The following is a 16,308-nucleotide window of genomic DNA, read 5'->3' as shown; positions in this document are numbered from 1 at the left end:
CTTAGAAAACTTCTAAGTCTTCTAGAGTCTACTGATCACAACTTGATCACTCTAGGAACCTTTTACAAACAATGTAAAATAATGTTTACAAGAGTAAGATTGCTTCTTATAAAGCTATAATCACAACAGTGATATTTCTCTTAAGTTTTAAGCTTAACACTCACTAAATATTACAAGAGTTTGTGAGGTTAAAGATGAAGTTCGTGAGCTTTGATTTTGACAGCGTTTTGGTATATTGTGCAAGTATTCTCTATGCTGCTTCTGATCAGAACTTCTATATATAGGCATTTGAGAGATGACCGTTGGGTTGCATTTAATGCTTGTCGTGAATAGTACAACGCTACATTTAATGTTTCACACTTTTGTCAACTACCTCGAGCCATGCTTTTGCTGCTTTTACTAACTTTGCCTTTTGTAGCTTCTAACGTTCCTTTTGTCAGTCAGAGATTAGACTTAATAGCCTGTCATCTTGTACTTGCTTATGAACTCAGTTTTGTAGATAACAACGTTTGAATATCAGAGTCAATCAGCTTGGTACAGAGCATCTTCTTGTCTTCTGACTTTGAAGAGCTTGAGCGTGATACCATTCAGAACATCAATGCTTCTGCTTCTGACTTCATGTTCTTCTGATGATTCATAGTTCATGTTCTGATTCTGCTTGACCATCTTCTGATGTCTTGCCAGAGCATGTTCTGATGTAGCCATCCAGAACCTTCTGAGTCAGTGCTTTTGAGCGCTGATTTGTGCATACTCTTTATGTATTTCCTGAAATGGAAAATGCAAAGGATTAGAGTACCACATTGTCTTATACAAAATTCATATATAATGTTATCATCAAAACATAGAATATTGATCAGAACAAATCTTGTTCTAACAAAATAACTAAACAGCGATAAAGAAAACAAATAAAAGACAATAATTTAGGTGGCTCAAGAGGGAATTCCCCCTGGTCCTTTAATCTCCGATCTCTTAACTGGTTATTGGGGGAGCCTCCTCGCCTTTATAGGTTTCTCTTAGCGGCTTTATTGATGGGCCCACCTTCATAGTATTTGTGCCTAGAGTATTGACTCTTTTTAGCTTGAGACTCTCTACATAATATTTTCTAGCGATCTCCTGATCTCCTTGGATAACTCTCATTCGTCCATTAGAGAGCGGGTACTTAATGCATAAATAAGTAGATAGAGAAGCTCGAGCGATTTTGAAGTTAAAATAATGTTTTTCGATTTAAAAGATACTCCCATTTGCTTTCCTATTTGGCAAGCCTTACAAAGTATATCTTTAGAAAAATTTACCTTTAGTACACCAACTTCTAGATTTTTGGATGCGATCTTATTTATTAAGTCAAAACGAACATGTCCTAAACGTTCGTGCCATAGTCAATAATCTTCATTCTTAGTTATAACATTTAGTACCATATATTGACACATCATCCTAGTCAAGCAAATATATATTATCAACTCTAGAACCCTTAAACACAATACTTATACCAACCTTATGTTCAACTAAGCAACTAAAGATATTGAAAACAATAAAATATCCCATGTCACATAATTGACTAATGTGGAGTAAATTGCATCTAAGCCATTTAACCAATAAAATACCTTCAATAGGTAATTGTGAAGGGCACTTAAACACAAATACTAATAACATATTATTTTCGTTTTAGCAATGAAACTCTGCACATCTTATAAACTAACCAATATGAATAAATTTATCACTATGCCCCTTTAGTCTTTTAGTAAAGAGGATAACAAGTTTTTAGTTTTTTTCGCATTATTTACATGAAAAACAAAGTAAAACACATTATTCTAAATCATTCAACATATTTTAATAAAATTTCTACATATTTATTACATGAGTTTAATTGTTATGCGCTGTTAGTGTAAATTTTTTTACACCATCACTGCATCATGTTCATTCAATTATATTACTTAAAAAAATTAAAATAAAAGTCAAATAGTTCTAACTTATAGACGATTCTGATTAATTGATAGTGTAAAATTTCTTTACACGTGTATTTCAATTAAATTCTTACTCCATATGTGAAATATACAAAAAATTAACATTTGTATTTTTCAAACTTATATATTTTTATCTTATATTAAAGTCAAATATCTAAAAAAATTACAAGAAAATGAAGATTTTTTTTATAAATTTTTTAAGGCATAATAGTAATTTCATTTAAAATGTGGGGGTGAAAATATAGGGGTGGGATTGCCAAATAAATTGCGGTTTTGAATATTTGGGCCAAAAACTAGCCCATGTACATTTGCAGTTCGCACAAACCCTAATTTTGGTGTCGCCCTATAAATTGAAACATACTGCTCCCATCTCTTCAAACAATCGTTTTTCATTCCTTTGACATTTCTCTAAATTTCAATCAAATTGCCTTTTAAGCTTCTTTTAGATTTATCACTTTTAAAACTATTTTGTTTTGTTCTGATTTGATTTGGTGTTTTTTGCATTGAGTTTTAGTTTTTAATTTGTGCGGTGATGATACATATTGTGGACTAGAGTTTCTGATGTGGGAATCTTCACCCAGAATTTGATTACAACCCCTTGGCTGTCTGAGCACAACTTCATGGATTTCAAATTATTATTCTTTAATTGCTTTTAGTTTTCTTCAATTTAGTTTGATCTGCTACTTTCTTGTGATGTTTTTAGCTGGCTTATGATGATAATTGAATTATCTTAGCGGATTTCAGTGAGATTTCAATCAATGATCTCAATGTTACACACACTGAGGCCACTCTTTAATGGTTGTATTTGTATGATAATTTTAGTTTGCATGTCTTTGCATTTTCATGGTCTATTTGTCATTAGTTTGCTAACTTTATATGGTTAATCATATAATTCATTTTTTTATGAATCTGAAGGTGCTTTTAAGACATTTTCTGACTTCCTTTGAGGTGATTTAGATAAGAGAATGTTTAGCCATTTGGGTTTTTTGTTTTGCCTCTCCAAGGTCTAATAACTTGTAGTTGATACATATAATTTTTTGTTAGACAAAATTTGACCTAAATTTTTTTAAACAAAATCTGACCTAAATTAAATGGTCTATCAATGGTCTTCAAATGAAATATTTGAGTATGAAAGGATAAGTTCATCCATTTAATTGTTTCATTATTATTTTTTATCAATGGTTGATTTTAAATAAAATCATCTTGTCTCATAGACCAAAGGAATTTGCCTTAAATTTGTCTTTTTCATGGCTTGATGCATAATTGTTGTTTCATGAAACAACACACGACTTATAAATACACTTTAGAATGACTCATAAATATACTATTTTGAATAAGAAATTAATTCAGTCAATTCATGCATTCACTTCATTACTTCATACACTTTCTTTGCAGTCTATTTCTTTAGCAATCTTGTATAGAATCAATTGAGATTATTTTAGGTATAGAGAATATTTGAAATACTTTTAAGAATAGTGACTTCGTTTGTGAAAATAGACATTCTTGAGACTTTTCAAGTTGGTGGAATCATTGTAAAATTATCACCTTCATGGAAAGGGTCTAGAAAGAAATTGTTGCACAATTACGAGGACTTCTTTTTAGAGAAAATCCAAAAACATCTTTGAATCGGGGAGTCGAAGGAGAGGGAGAAATTAGAATCTCCGGGTCTTTCAAAAGCCAAAGATGTGACAGCTAAAGGAATGAAGAAACATGATGGCATAAAGAGTCATCTTGTACCAAAAAAGCAACATAACAAGTTTAAGAATTCTGACGCTCAAGTTCGAAAAAACAGATGTTTTGTGCGTGGAAAACTTGGACACTAAGCTCGAGATTGCAGGCACAACAAGTCAAAAAACGAGATCAATGTAGTTCATGCAATTGATGACATAATTGCTATAGTGAGCGAAATAATGACAATTTAAGGCAAAGTTCAAGGTTGGTGGTATGATACATGTGCTACGGTGCATGTCTCTTATGACAAGGCTGCATTCAAAACCTATTATGAGGCAAATGACGGATAATAAGTACAAATGAGAAATGAAGTATGATCTAAAGTTGTTGGAATCAGATCTGTCGAACTCAACTTCACTTCTGAAAAGAAAGTCACTCTTGTTAATGTGCTTTATGTTCTCGACATGAATAGGAATAGGAATCTTGTTAGTGGGGATTTGTTGGGAAAACCGGGTATTAAATCTGTTTATGAATCAGGCAAAACTTATATTGTCATGTAATGGTATTAGTTGAAAAGGATATTTCGCTGAGGGAATGATCAAACTCTGTACCACCTACAATATTATTAATGAAATTTCTAACTCCTCTTACATGCTTGATTCTGTTTCTTTATAGCACAATAGATTAACATATAATGGTATTTGTTCTATGAAGAGACTAATTAAATCTGGACTGATATCATGTAACATAAATGCTTTTAAAAAATGTGAATTATTTGTTAAATCAAATATGATTAAGAAACCTTTCAAAAATGTTGAAAGAAATACAAATCTACTTGATTCTGTACATTTAGATTTGTGCGAATTTAACGACATGTTAACCCGTGGTGGAAATAGATACTTTATTACATTCATCGACGACTCTTCTAGATACACATGTATATCTCTTAAAGCATAAAGATGATGCTTTTAGTGCATTTAAAATTTATAAAGCAGAAGTGAAAAATCAATTAAGTAGAAGTTAAAAAGTCCTTAGGAGTGATAGAGGTGGTGAATACTTTTCTACTGAATTTGATGCATTTTGTGAAGAACATGGCATAATACATGAATGTTCCGCACCTCGCGCGCCACATCAAAATGTCCTGGCCGAAAGAAAGAATCGATCATATTAAGAGATGATGAATTCCATGTTGATACACTCTGAACTACCACTCAATTTGTGGGATGAGGCCTTACTATCCGCTTGCCACATATATAACATAATTCCTTTAAAGAAAACCGATATCTCTCCATATGAGGTATGGAAAGGTAGAACACCAAATATCAGTTACTTTAGAGTGTGAGGGTGTGTATCTGATCGCGACTTTACGTGTCTATAAATCTGATGACTGCAAGTGCACAGTCGTGTCGTGTAGTTTTAAAAGATATCGAATCCACAGGGACTATGAATCGATCTACCGTTATCTAAGGTTACTATGTAAAGCTAGGGCTACTAACATTTCGATTGTTCCTAAGGGAGAGTGATTGTGAATAATAAAGAATATAATAAAAGACAGATATCAGTATGTATTTCGTTTAACTTAAGGTGATCCGAAGGTCCATTGGCTTTTGCATAATTTAATTAAAAATCTTTACTAATTCAATTGGTTAAAAATCCTCGTCTCAAACTTTCGCTCTGTTGATTTAGATTACTATCCTAATCCTAATGTACGCTTTCGCCATCCCATTAGATTTTAGAAGAGCTTTTTGGAAACAACGTAATTAATAAAATGCCTGTTTTATGAAGTTGTTATCTATTTAAATCTCCTAATCTCAAACTTTCGCTCTGTTGACTCGGAACATGCTAATATCCCTAACGTACGCTTTCGCCATCCCGCTCGGGTGTAAAAACAATTTTTGAAAATAAATAAGTTCTAATTAGTTTTAATACGCTTTCGCCATCCTTAAAACTAATGTCCTATGTCTACTATCCAGTTAAATATCTCAAACTTTCGCTCTATTGATTTTAACCTTTGACCGTCTTAAGACCTCAAACTTTCGCTCTATTGTTCTTAAGACTTACTAATTAAATTAGACATACAAACCAAAAACAGGTGATAATTAACAAAACATAATTAAGCCAATTTATTTCGGATCCCTGCGGTTAACTTACTTTACATACCGATACCTTAGTAATTTAGCCAGACATATTAATACAGTTAAGCATGCATAAATTAATTTGGCTTATAATAAAAGGCATGTTAATTGGCATATAATATATCATGCAAGTAAATACATAAATAAAGGCAGTAAATATTAAACCTGAATTAAATAAATTGAAACTGAATCTTCGAGTACTGAACTTCCACCACAGGTTGGTGTTAGGGACCAAATAGTACTAATTTTCATATATTGTTTTTGGTCCCTTTAACCACTTTTTACTCAATAATCACACTTTTATTCATACAATTTAATAATTTTGCAGTTTTGTTCATTTTAGTTCATTTGAATTGTTATTTCACATGTTTGTTAGTTTTGTAGCGTTTTTAAGGTTTGAAGATCATGGAAGCAAAGAGGAATTACTTGAATACTTGGAATAGCAAAAGAAGTGTTGATGAGGCAAGTTTTCCCCGCAAACATCCTTTGCGCCGCCAACTGCTAGATGCTGAACAAGTCCAGTTTTGAATTTCACTGTTTGCCCCGCAAACATTGTTTGCCCCGCAAACACTGCGCTGCAGAATTTTATCTTTTACTTTGTTGCCACTTGTCATGAGAATTGGGCTTATCTTTTGAATAGGAAAAGTTAGTACGAATTAGGGGTTATTTAGGGAGATAAAAAAGGGGAATTAGAAGATTGTATTCTATTGTGAACCAAACATTGAGGCTAGGGTTTTGGGAGAGAAAAGAACAACTTTGTGAGAGATTGATGTTCTTAGCTTCTTCTTCATTCTTCTTGCTGTCAACCATGGTGATGAGTAGCTAAATCCCTCTTTGACAAGATTGGAGGTAGTAGCTATCCTTGTTAACTATGTATTTTCTCTAGCACATTTGTATGAACTTCATTGGTATTGAAATGGATGAATATTGTTGTTTTATCTTTTATATTTAGATTTGATTTATGATTGAGAAATATATTTCAAGTCTTGGTCTACAACATTTTATCAAATAGTGAATAAATGCTAGAGATAGATTTATTTGCTACTTTTCTATTTGTATCAAACAATCAAGATTAGTATATTGATAGTTAGAGTGAGAGATCATCTAAAGATTAATATATTAACTTTCACAATTTTGTTTAGACATAAACATTGTTGGGAGGATACTAGAGCATTTCACCATTAATGAAGTTATGCATTTGTTGTTAAAGTCACATAGAAGATAGGGGTAGTGAAACCAAACCAATCTTGTCATTCTTTTATTATTGAAACAAGTTTTAGTTTATTGTCTTACAATTGTCTTGATTAGAACAAATAGAGATTCAAAACAAAACAACTTTATTACCTTTCAAACTTAAAATAATAGTAACTATAGAACGGCGGTAATATCACCCAATCTCTGTGGATACGATTTAAAAATATTTGCCTTGAATATACTATTCAACAAATTGGCGCCGTTGCCGGGGATTGGCGTTTGATATTGCAAGCATTGCAATAGTTCATTGTTTTAAGTTTTGTTACTTTATTAATATTGCTTTTTCGTTTCACTTGGTTTGCTAGTTTTGTAGACTCTTGTGTATGCGAGAAAAGGCTTCCGAAGCGCAATTTCATTTCGATCCCGAAATTGAGAGAACACTCCGAAAGCTCAATAGCAAGACACGAAGAAGAAGGAAGTTAGCCCAAGTGAAGCGACAAAGAGAAGAGGCATCTACTTCTTCTAACAATCACATTGAAGAAGTAGTTGTAGAGACTTTTGAAGGAGACATGGCGGGTGTTGTTCCAACCGAAATGTCCGCCAATAGTCCAAGACGTACCGCCCAATTTGCACGCAATGCTCAAGGTGGAGCAAATACGGAGATGAAGACCGGAATCCTCCAACTTGTTTATGCAAATCCATTCACCGGAATGGATCATGAGGATCCTTTCGCACATCTCACCAAATTTTATGAGATTGCGGGTTCAACGGGAGTCGATGCGGCGAATGAAGAATCATTGTTCAAGAGACTATTTCCACACTCATTACTTGGGAAAGCCAAAGAATGGTATCTTGATCAATTACCAAATGTGATGACGGATTGGAATCTATTGGAAGAAAAATTTTTAGAACGATATTTTCCTCAATCCCGATTCATGGAGGCCAAAACGGCAATTGCGGTTTTCAATCAAGGAAGCAACGAGTCCTTAAATGATGCTTGGGAAAGATTCAAATCCATGCTTAGAAAATGCAAGGGTCATGGTTTTGATGATCTCACACAAATTCACATCTTCCGCAATGGGCTTCAACCGGTGCACAAGACACTTTTGGATGCTACCGCGGGTGGATCTTTAATGTCAAAAAGCGCGGAGGATGCAATAATGATAATTGATCGTATGGCACTCAATGATCTCCAAACTCAACATGATAGGAGTCCATCACAAAGGAAGCCGGGTGTTCTCGAATTAAACACCAATGATGCCATCCTTGCTCAAAACAAGATTCTCTCTCAACAAGTTGAGTTACTCACTAAGCAAATGTCGAAGCTTCCACAACAAATGAAGGAAATTCATGGGATGCAAATGACTTCTCACATAGCAAGTTGTGAACTTTGTCAAGGTGACCATCCTACCGGGTTTTGTCCTCCTCCCGAGGGTGAAGAAGTGAATTATGTCAACAATCAAAATCAAGGTTATCAAAGGCAACCTCCACCTCACAATAATCCGTACCAAAGAAACAACCAAGGATTTCAACCCTCAAGATTCAACAATCAACACTATCAACATCAAAGTCCTTATCATAGCCCAAACCCTCAAGTCCAAGGTCAACAATCTCAAGGTGGGAGCTCAAAATTGGAAGACACTCTTACACAATTCATGCAAGCATCCATGGCTAACCAAAGGAGCAATGAAGCGGCCATAAAGAATTTAGAAAATCAAGTGGGTCAACTTGCAAAGCAATTGTCCGAGCAACAACCGGTATCTTCTTTTCCCGCCAGCACTCAAACAAATCCAAGGGAGCATTGCAAAGCCATTGTGACAAGAAGTGGTAAAGAGATAAATGGTGGAATAGATGGAGGTGTTATAGTGGAAGATGATAAGGAAATAATAGTTGAAAACCAAAAGGGTGAGGTGGTACTTGATGATGAGGGAGAAAAGAGTGAGGAGAAAGTGGAGGAAGAATTAGTTGAAAAAGAGCGGAAAGAAAAAGAAGGAAGAGAGAAAAATGACAAAAAAGTGAAGAGGAATAAAAAGAGAAATGAGAATGTGAGCACAATTCCTCTCCAACATCTACCTTACCCGCATGTGCAATCAAGGAAGGAAGACGCAAGGCGCTACGCTCGATTTATGGATATATTTAAACAACTTCACGTAAATATTCCATTTTCCGAAGCATTGGAGAAAATGCCCAAGTATGCAAAATTCATGAAGCAAATGCTCACAAAGAAAAAGAAGTACACGGATGAAGAGACAGTTGTGCTTGATGCTCATTGTAGTGCAATTATTCAAAAAACTCCCCCAAGAAAGGAAGCCGATCCGGGACGAGTCATTTTACCGATCACCATTGGAGGTAACTACATTAGTAATGGTTTGGTTGATTTGGGGTCTAGCATCAATTTAATACCTTTATCCGTTGTCAAGAGATTGGGGAACATTGAGATGAAACACACCAGAATAACTTTACAACTAGCCGATAAGTCTATCATTTCACCATATGGAGTTGTACAAGACATGCTGGTAAAGGTGGACAAATTTTTGTTCCCGGTTGATTTTGTGGTAGTCGACATGGAGGAGGATCGTGATGTGCCATTAATACTTGGAAGACCATTCATGAAGACCACCCGAATGATGATTGATATTGATGATGGGATTATGAAAGTGAGGGTGCAAGATAAAGAGGTAATTTTTACTCTTTTTGAGTCTATGAAGCCTCCTAAGGATGAACATGACAACTTTCGAATAGATGATGAAAAAGGAGAAATCATTGAGGTGGAGAATCAATTTCACAAGGACAAGGACAAGGCAAATCATGAGGGAAAGACTCATCACAAAAACTTTGAAGTTGGACAAATGGTGCTTGTGTGCAATTCAAGACTCAAGGTGTTTTCTAGTAAGTTAAAGTCAAAGTGGTCGGGGCCATTTGTTTTGAAAGAGGTGCGAAATTATGGATCCATTGTGGTGGAGGACCCTAAAACACAAGAAAGCTGGACTGTAAAGGAACAAAGACTCAAAGGCTACCACGATGGATAAGCAAGCCGCGATGGTGTGTCATTTCGCTCGTCAAGCCTTGGTGCACCATCGAATCGTCGAGCTCGAACGACGTTAAACAAAGCGCTTGTTGGTAGGCAACCCAACGTCGTAAGTAAATTCTATTATGCTTTTTTATTTTTGTTTTCAGAGTTATTTAGTAACTATTTTTGAAAGGAAGTGGAAGTTAAGTGTGAAAATTGGCATTTTTCAAAAATTCAAGTCTGTTTGCCCCGCAAACATTGTTTGCCCCGCAAACAGAGCACAAACAGTGAGTAAGCCAATTTTACAAAGAAAATTTTTCTTGTTTGCCCCGCGAACAGGTGTTTGCCCCGCAAACAGGTCAGCCAATTTTGAAAAAGAAATTTTCATCAGTGATTGCCCCGCAAACATTGTTTGCCCCGCAAACAGAGCACAAACAGTGAGTAAGCCAATTTTACAAAGAAAATTTTTCTTGTTTGCCCCGCGAACAGGTGTTTGCCCCGCAAACACTTCAGTACAAAAAAAAATTCCACTTTCAAAAAAAAAAAAAAAAAGCTTTTAATTTAACCTAGTTTTTTTTATCTTTTATTTTTACTTCTCTCCTCTCACTCTATCGCTTTCGTCCTCACTAAACTCATCTCCCATTCTAATACCCTATCTTCACCCACATTCCTTGGAAGCGGAGTATGATGCATACGCAAATTGGCCTGTGGGCAGGCCACTTTTCATGGGGGGGTGCAGGAGGCAACGGTACCGGAAGTGAGGACGATACAATGGAGGATGTGATCGGGACAGTTGGTGGTGGTGATGAAGAAGAGGATTGAAGTGGTGTTGTAGCATTTTTTTTAGTTTATTTTTATTATAGTCTTAATTTTGTTTTGTTTTATTTATTTATGGTTTCACTTTTTGGTTTTTAATTATGTACTTTATGGTGGCTCTCGTTTCACCATTTGAACATCTTTACAATTGCATTTTTATTATTGTTGTTTAATTGTGTGCTTGGGTAGAAAGTGATTAGCCTAACTTTTCAAATTAATTTTGTTTAATTGTTCTTGTACAAAGAGAAGCTTGAGGAATCAATGGGCACGGACAAGAGTTGATGTTGTGACACTTCGAGTGGCAATGATGAGAATCGGTATCAAGGAAAATTAAGGTACACTTTATCACTCTCTAGACTTAACATGGTTAGTTGATGGTGTGTGCAAATTGCTTAGCATAAATTCCTTGAGTCACATGTCATTTTTGAATCAAAATTTAGAACTTAGCCAAGTGAGGAAACTTTCCATTGTACACTAAATGCGGGATACCGGAATTTATTTCAATTCATTTTTATCATGCTAAACCATGCATTATTCTTATTTGTGAAAAGTGTGAAAGTGATAGAGGCATTGTTTGAATTTGAGAAAAACCACTTGACCAAAAAAAAGTTAAATCAATTAACCTTGTGAGGAGTGATTCTTAGTTAACCCCATTGAGCTTATATTAGGATTCATGTAATTATTGAATATGTTTGGTAGATGAATCCTAATTTCTTTTGTTTCATTGGAACCTTCAACCACAATGGTTGCAATTTTGCCTTGTGCCTATGTCTATGTAGGGAGCATTGTTGTATCTAATATGGTTTGAATCCTAAAGTTGAGGAGAGTTGATTGAAAAACAAATGAAAAAGTGGTACTTAGGAGTTTTGTGGTAATAAGAAAAGAACAACACATTTTGAAATTATGGGGCAAGAAAAAGAAAAAAAATCGTTCCCGTTATGTGTTGTTGAAAAATAATGAGAAAAAAAAAAGAAAAAGAAAAAGAAAAGAAAGAAAAGGGGATTCAAACAAGTGTTGTTGTTAAGTGAATTGATAGGAATGCTCCCTTAGGATAAGCCTTTTTGTTTAAATTCCCTCTAATAAAATCCTTTCTTTGTAACCCAAGCCACACTACAACCTATAAAAGCCCTCTTGATTCTCACTTTGCACATAATTTTTGAAATTGTTATGGTGAACGCATGATTTGAGTTGTTGTTGATTTAAATGCTCGGATGAGTGAAAGTAAACCCTCTTGTATTCATCATTACTATGATGTGTGTGTAGGTTTGATTCAATTTTGACATGTCTCTTTTGGAATTTCTTGATAATAATTTGCACTTTGCCATCATTCTTTCTCATGCTTTGTTTTAGCATTGTGGTGAGTGTACTTTGAAAAGACTTATACTTTTGAGCCACTTGAGTGTTCGGTTACCTTGTCATCAGTCTCTTGTGCATTGCTCTTGCTACTCTTGTGAATTTTTGTTTAGGGACAAACAAAATGGTAAGTTGGGGAGAGTTGTTAGGGACCAAATAGTACTAATTTTCATATATTGTTTTTGGTCCCTTTAACCACTTTTTACTCAATAATCACACTTTTATTCATACAATTTAATAATTTTGCAGTTTTGTTCATTTTAGTTCATTTGAATTGTTATTTCACATGTTTGTTAGTTTTGTAGCGTTTTTAAGGTTTGAAGATCATGGAAGCAAAGAGGAATTACTTGAATACTTGGAATAGCAAAAGAAGTGTTGATGAGGCAAGTTTTCCCCGCAAACATCCTTTGCGCCGCCAACTGCTAGATGCTGAACAAGTCCAGTTTTGAATTTCACTGTTTGCCCCGCAAACATTGTTTGCCCCGCAAACACTGCGCTGCAGAATTTTATCTTTTACTTTGTTGCCACTTGTCATGAGAATTGGGCTTATCTTTTGAATAGGAAAAGTTAGTACGAATTAGGGGTTATTTAGGGAGATAAAAAAGGGGAATTAGAAGATTGTATTCTATTGTGAACCAAACATTGAGGCTAGGGTTTTGGGAGAGAAAAGAACAACTTTGTGAGAGATTGATGTTCTTAGCTTCTTCTTCATTCTTCTTGCTGTCAACCATGGTGATGAGTAGCTAAATCCCTCTTTGACAAGATTGGAGGTAGTAGCTATCCTTGTTAACTATGTATTTTCTCTAGCACATTTGTATGAACTTCATTGGTATTGAAATGGATGAATATTGTTGTTTTATCTTTTATATTTAGATTTGATTTATGATTGAGAAATATATTTCAAGTCTTGGTCTACAACATTTTATCAAATAGTGAATAAATGCTAGAGATAGATTTATTTGCTACTTTTCTATTTGTATCAAACAATCAAGATTAGTATATTGATAGTTAGAGTGAGAGATCATCTAAAGATTAATATATTAACTTTCACAATTTTGTTTAGACATAAACATTGTTGGGAGGATACTAGAGCATTTCACCATTAATGAAGTTATGCATTTGTTGTTAAAGTCACATAGAAGATAGGGGTAGTGAAACCAAACCAATCTTGTCATTCTTTTATTATTGAAACAAGTTTTAGTTTATTGTCTTACAATTGTCTTGATTAGAACAAATAGAGATTCAAAACAAAACAACTTTATTACCTTTCAAACTTAAAATAATAGTAACTATAGAACGGCGGTAATATCACCCAATCTCTGTGGATACGATTTAAAAATATTTGCCTTGAATATACTATTCAACAGTTGGCTGGATCGTTCTTCGGAATTTAAACGGACGGAAAATAAAACAAGGAAAATAAAAGGCAATAAATCTAACGTAAGGCTAGATTTATAAAAGGTTCACAACAATTTCCGGTGTAGAAATCGTTGTGAGAAAATAACTGTTTGAATTAAAGGAAGGCAGAAAATATAATGCACGGTACAATTTCGGCAGCACTTCGTTAGAAGGAAATCGGACAGGTTGAAGTGAAGTATCTGCCTCTATTTTTAGGCGAGGCTTTGCAGTTGGATTGCGTGAAAAGAGGAGCTCCAGCAGACTTGGACTTGGAGACGTGCGTCTCCGATTCTTGGGGAAGCTTCGTTGAAGACTTGAGACGTGCGTCTCAAGTGGAGAGAATGTAGGGGATTGGAGACGTGCGTCTCCCTTTTGCTGACGTGGCCAATGAGACGTGGAGACGTGCGTCTCCTCTTTGCAGCATTTAGTTGGGCCACTCACAAATGGTTCCTTCGTGGGCTGGATTGCTTCTTTGGGCTTTTGGGTCTCTTTTAGCACATTTGGGCCTTATTTGCACTCCCTTTTTACTTCAGCACCCATTATTCATCTTTTAGGCATAAATAGTGGTCGTTTTAGCTCCATTTCTTCTCCTTTTCACAAATAGTCATAATAAGAGCGTAAAACCTGAAACAAAGCAAAAACTCGCGTAATATCATAATAAATCAGCATAATAAACGGAAAATGCTATAAATATCTATGGATTTCAGGCTAAATATACGATATAAAATCGTGTTATCAGTATCCTATTACAAAAACATGGATCCTAAAAGAATCAAGTTGGGTCCTCGAGGGATAAAATGCGCTTTTGTAGGATATGCACAAAACAGTAAAGCATATAGACTTCTAAGCTTAGAGTCTAATGTAATTGTAAAATCCTGGGATGTAGATTTCTTTGAGAATCTTATCACCAAGGATAATGAATCTGAGTCGACAATAAATAAAGAATCTTGTGAAGAGGATTCCTCTCGGATTGCAGAAATACAACCTGAAAACACTTCTCGGGTCTTTGAATCACAACCCGAGTCTAGGATAAGCAGGAGATTCTGGAAAACAAAGAATATAGGACCACACGAAATTGATCCTTAACTTATTTCCTTTTATCTAGTTGAAGGAAATTGTAAGAATTTTGTTCGAAGCATTCCTATAATTCTTTAAGTAGAGGATGATCCTAAAACCTACAAGGAAGTAATAGCTTCAAGGGACTCTTCCTTTTAGAAGGACGCTATCCAAGATGAAATGGATTCTGAAAATTCTAGTAACACACGCTCGATGTCAAACTGGAGGTTATGACATCCACAATTATGCAGCACGGATAGTAATAACAAAACAACATAAAACAGTAAAGAACACACATAATTGTTTACCCAGTTCGGTTCAAACAACCTACTCTGGGGGCTACCAAGCCAGGGATGAAGTCCACTATCAGTAGTATCAATTCAAAGCTAAACTCCCCCGTTTACAACTTCTCACTTAAGCACTACCCAATGACCCTTCTACCTAGGTTCTACCTAGATATGGAATATCTCCATTCCACTCCCCCTCAATCATAGCAGTGATTACACATAAACAATAAACAATTACAGATAGAAGACACACTTCAAAAACACACCTTGATCTGCTTAAAAGCTTCAATCAAGAGACACACACTCGTGCTTAAAAGCTTAGAGTGACACAACAAAAACACAAACTAATTCCAACACAATCATTAAAGATAATAGCGTGGATCACAAGAGACAGTTACAGAACAGCAGTTCTTCACAATACACAATCTTCTGTCTGCGTTTCAAATTAGGATTGCAGGTCTTTTTATATGCAGTCTTGGGCCTTGGGCTTTTTAAGAAACACATTAGGGTTAACAAGGTTAACCTAATTCACACGCCAGTTGTCTGTTACACAATGTGCTTTCAGTAGGATCTTCTGAACGAAATTTGCAGCACTCAATAAAAAGTTTCCTAAACAGATAAAAGTGATAAATCAGGAAACAAAATTAATAAACACTAACAACTCCTGCTGTCACACATGGATGTCATGACATCGATCATGACATTCACTACAAAACCTGTATTAGCTCCAAACATATATGCAACCTGCATATACACAATCAACCAGGTATATTTTACCAATAATGCAGCCAACATGCAAACACCTTCAATCTCCCCCTTTGGCAAATTTTTGGCTAAAACATCCTGTCACACCATACTAGAGAAAAACTTGCAGCGGATAATCAAAACACAATAACACAAGCTAATACAAACAAACAACATACATCACCAGTATGCACGCAGTGCTCAGACAAAAACAGACAGACAGCCACAAGAGTAGCACAAGTACAAACAGATAAACACAAAGATAAGCAAATAGAATTGTTGATCACACACAACCACCATTCTTGTTGTTCTGGGGTGACACATAATACTTCTCCCCCTGTTTGGCCATAAATGTTGCCAAAACCAACAGAAGTGTCTTCTCCACCTGTTTTTTTTTTGTTGTTGTTGACTCTATGGTTCTTCAAGGATGCAGAGTCCCAACTTGCTTCGCAAGTTCTCAAACTGTTTAGCATCAAGAGCTTTTGTGAAGATATCAGTTAGCTAAAGTTCAGTGTTTATGTGCTCTAGGCAAATTACCTTGTCTTCGACAAGCTCTCTGATAAAATGGTGTCGGATATCAATATGTTTGGTTCTGCTATGCTGAATTGGATTTTTGGAGATATTGATAGCACTGAGATTGTCACAATATAAAGTCATGACATCCTGTGGAACATTGTACTCAG

General features: G+C 35.2%; 1 protein-coding gene and 2 non-coding genes across 3 annotated transcripts; all 3 read left to right on the top strand.

The window, feature by feature from the left end:
• The first annotated feature begins 2,481 nt into the window (after positions 1-2,481).
• On the top strand, positions 2,482-2,579 carry LOC131654459 (small nucleolar RNA Z157/R69/R10). The gene has a single exon (XR_009299496.1). It is a non-coding gene; the product is annotated as a small nucleolar RNA Z157/R69/R10 (small nucleolar RNA).
• An 86-nt stretch (positions 2,580-2,665) lies between these two features.
• On the top strand, positions 2,666-2,749 carry LOC131654464 (small nucleolar RNA R11/Z151). Its single transcript, XR_009299501.1, has one exon. It is a non-coding gene; the product is annotated as a small nucleolar RNA R11/Z151 (small nucleolar RNA).
• Positions 2,750-8,628: 5,879 nt separating this feature from the next.
• Positions 8,629-9,990, top strand: LOC131649086 (uncharacterized). The gene is made up of 2 exons (XM_058918831.1): positions 8,629-9,477; positions 9,670-9,990. Exons 1-2 carry the CDS (start codon positions 8,629-8,631, stop codon positions 9,988-9,990), a joined length of 1,170 nt encoding a protein of 389 aa, XP_058774814.1.
• Positions 9,991-16,308: the final 6,318 nt, after the last annotated feature.

The sequence above is a fragment of the Vicia villosa genome, linkage group LG2 (genome assembly GCF_029867415.1).
Source record: "Vicia villosa cultivar HV-30 ecotype Madison, WI linkage group LG2, Vvil1.0, whole genome shotgun sequence".
In the NCBI taxonomy this organism is placed as follows: domain Eukaryota; kingdom Viridiplantae; phylum Streptophyta; class Magnoliopsida; order Fabales; family Fabaceae; genus Vicia; species Vicia villosa.
This window is presented reverse-complemented; position numbering and strand designations above follow the sequence as displayed.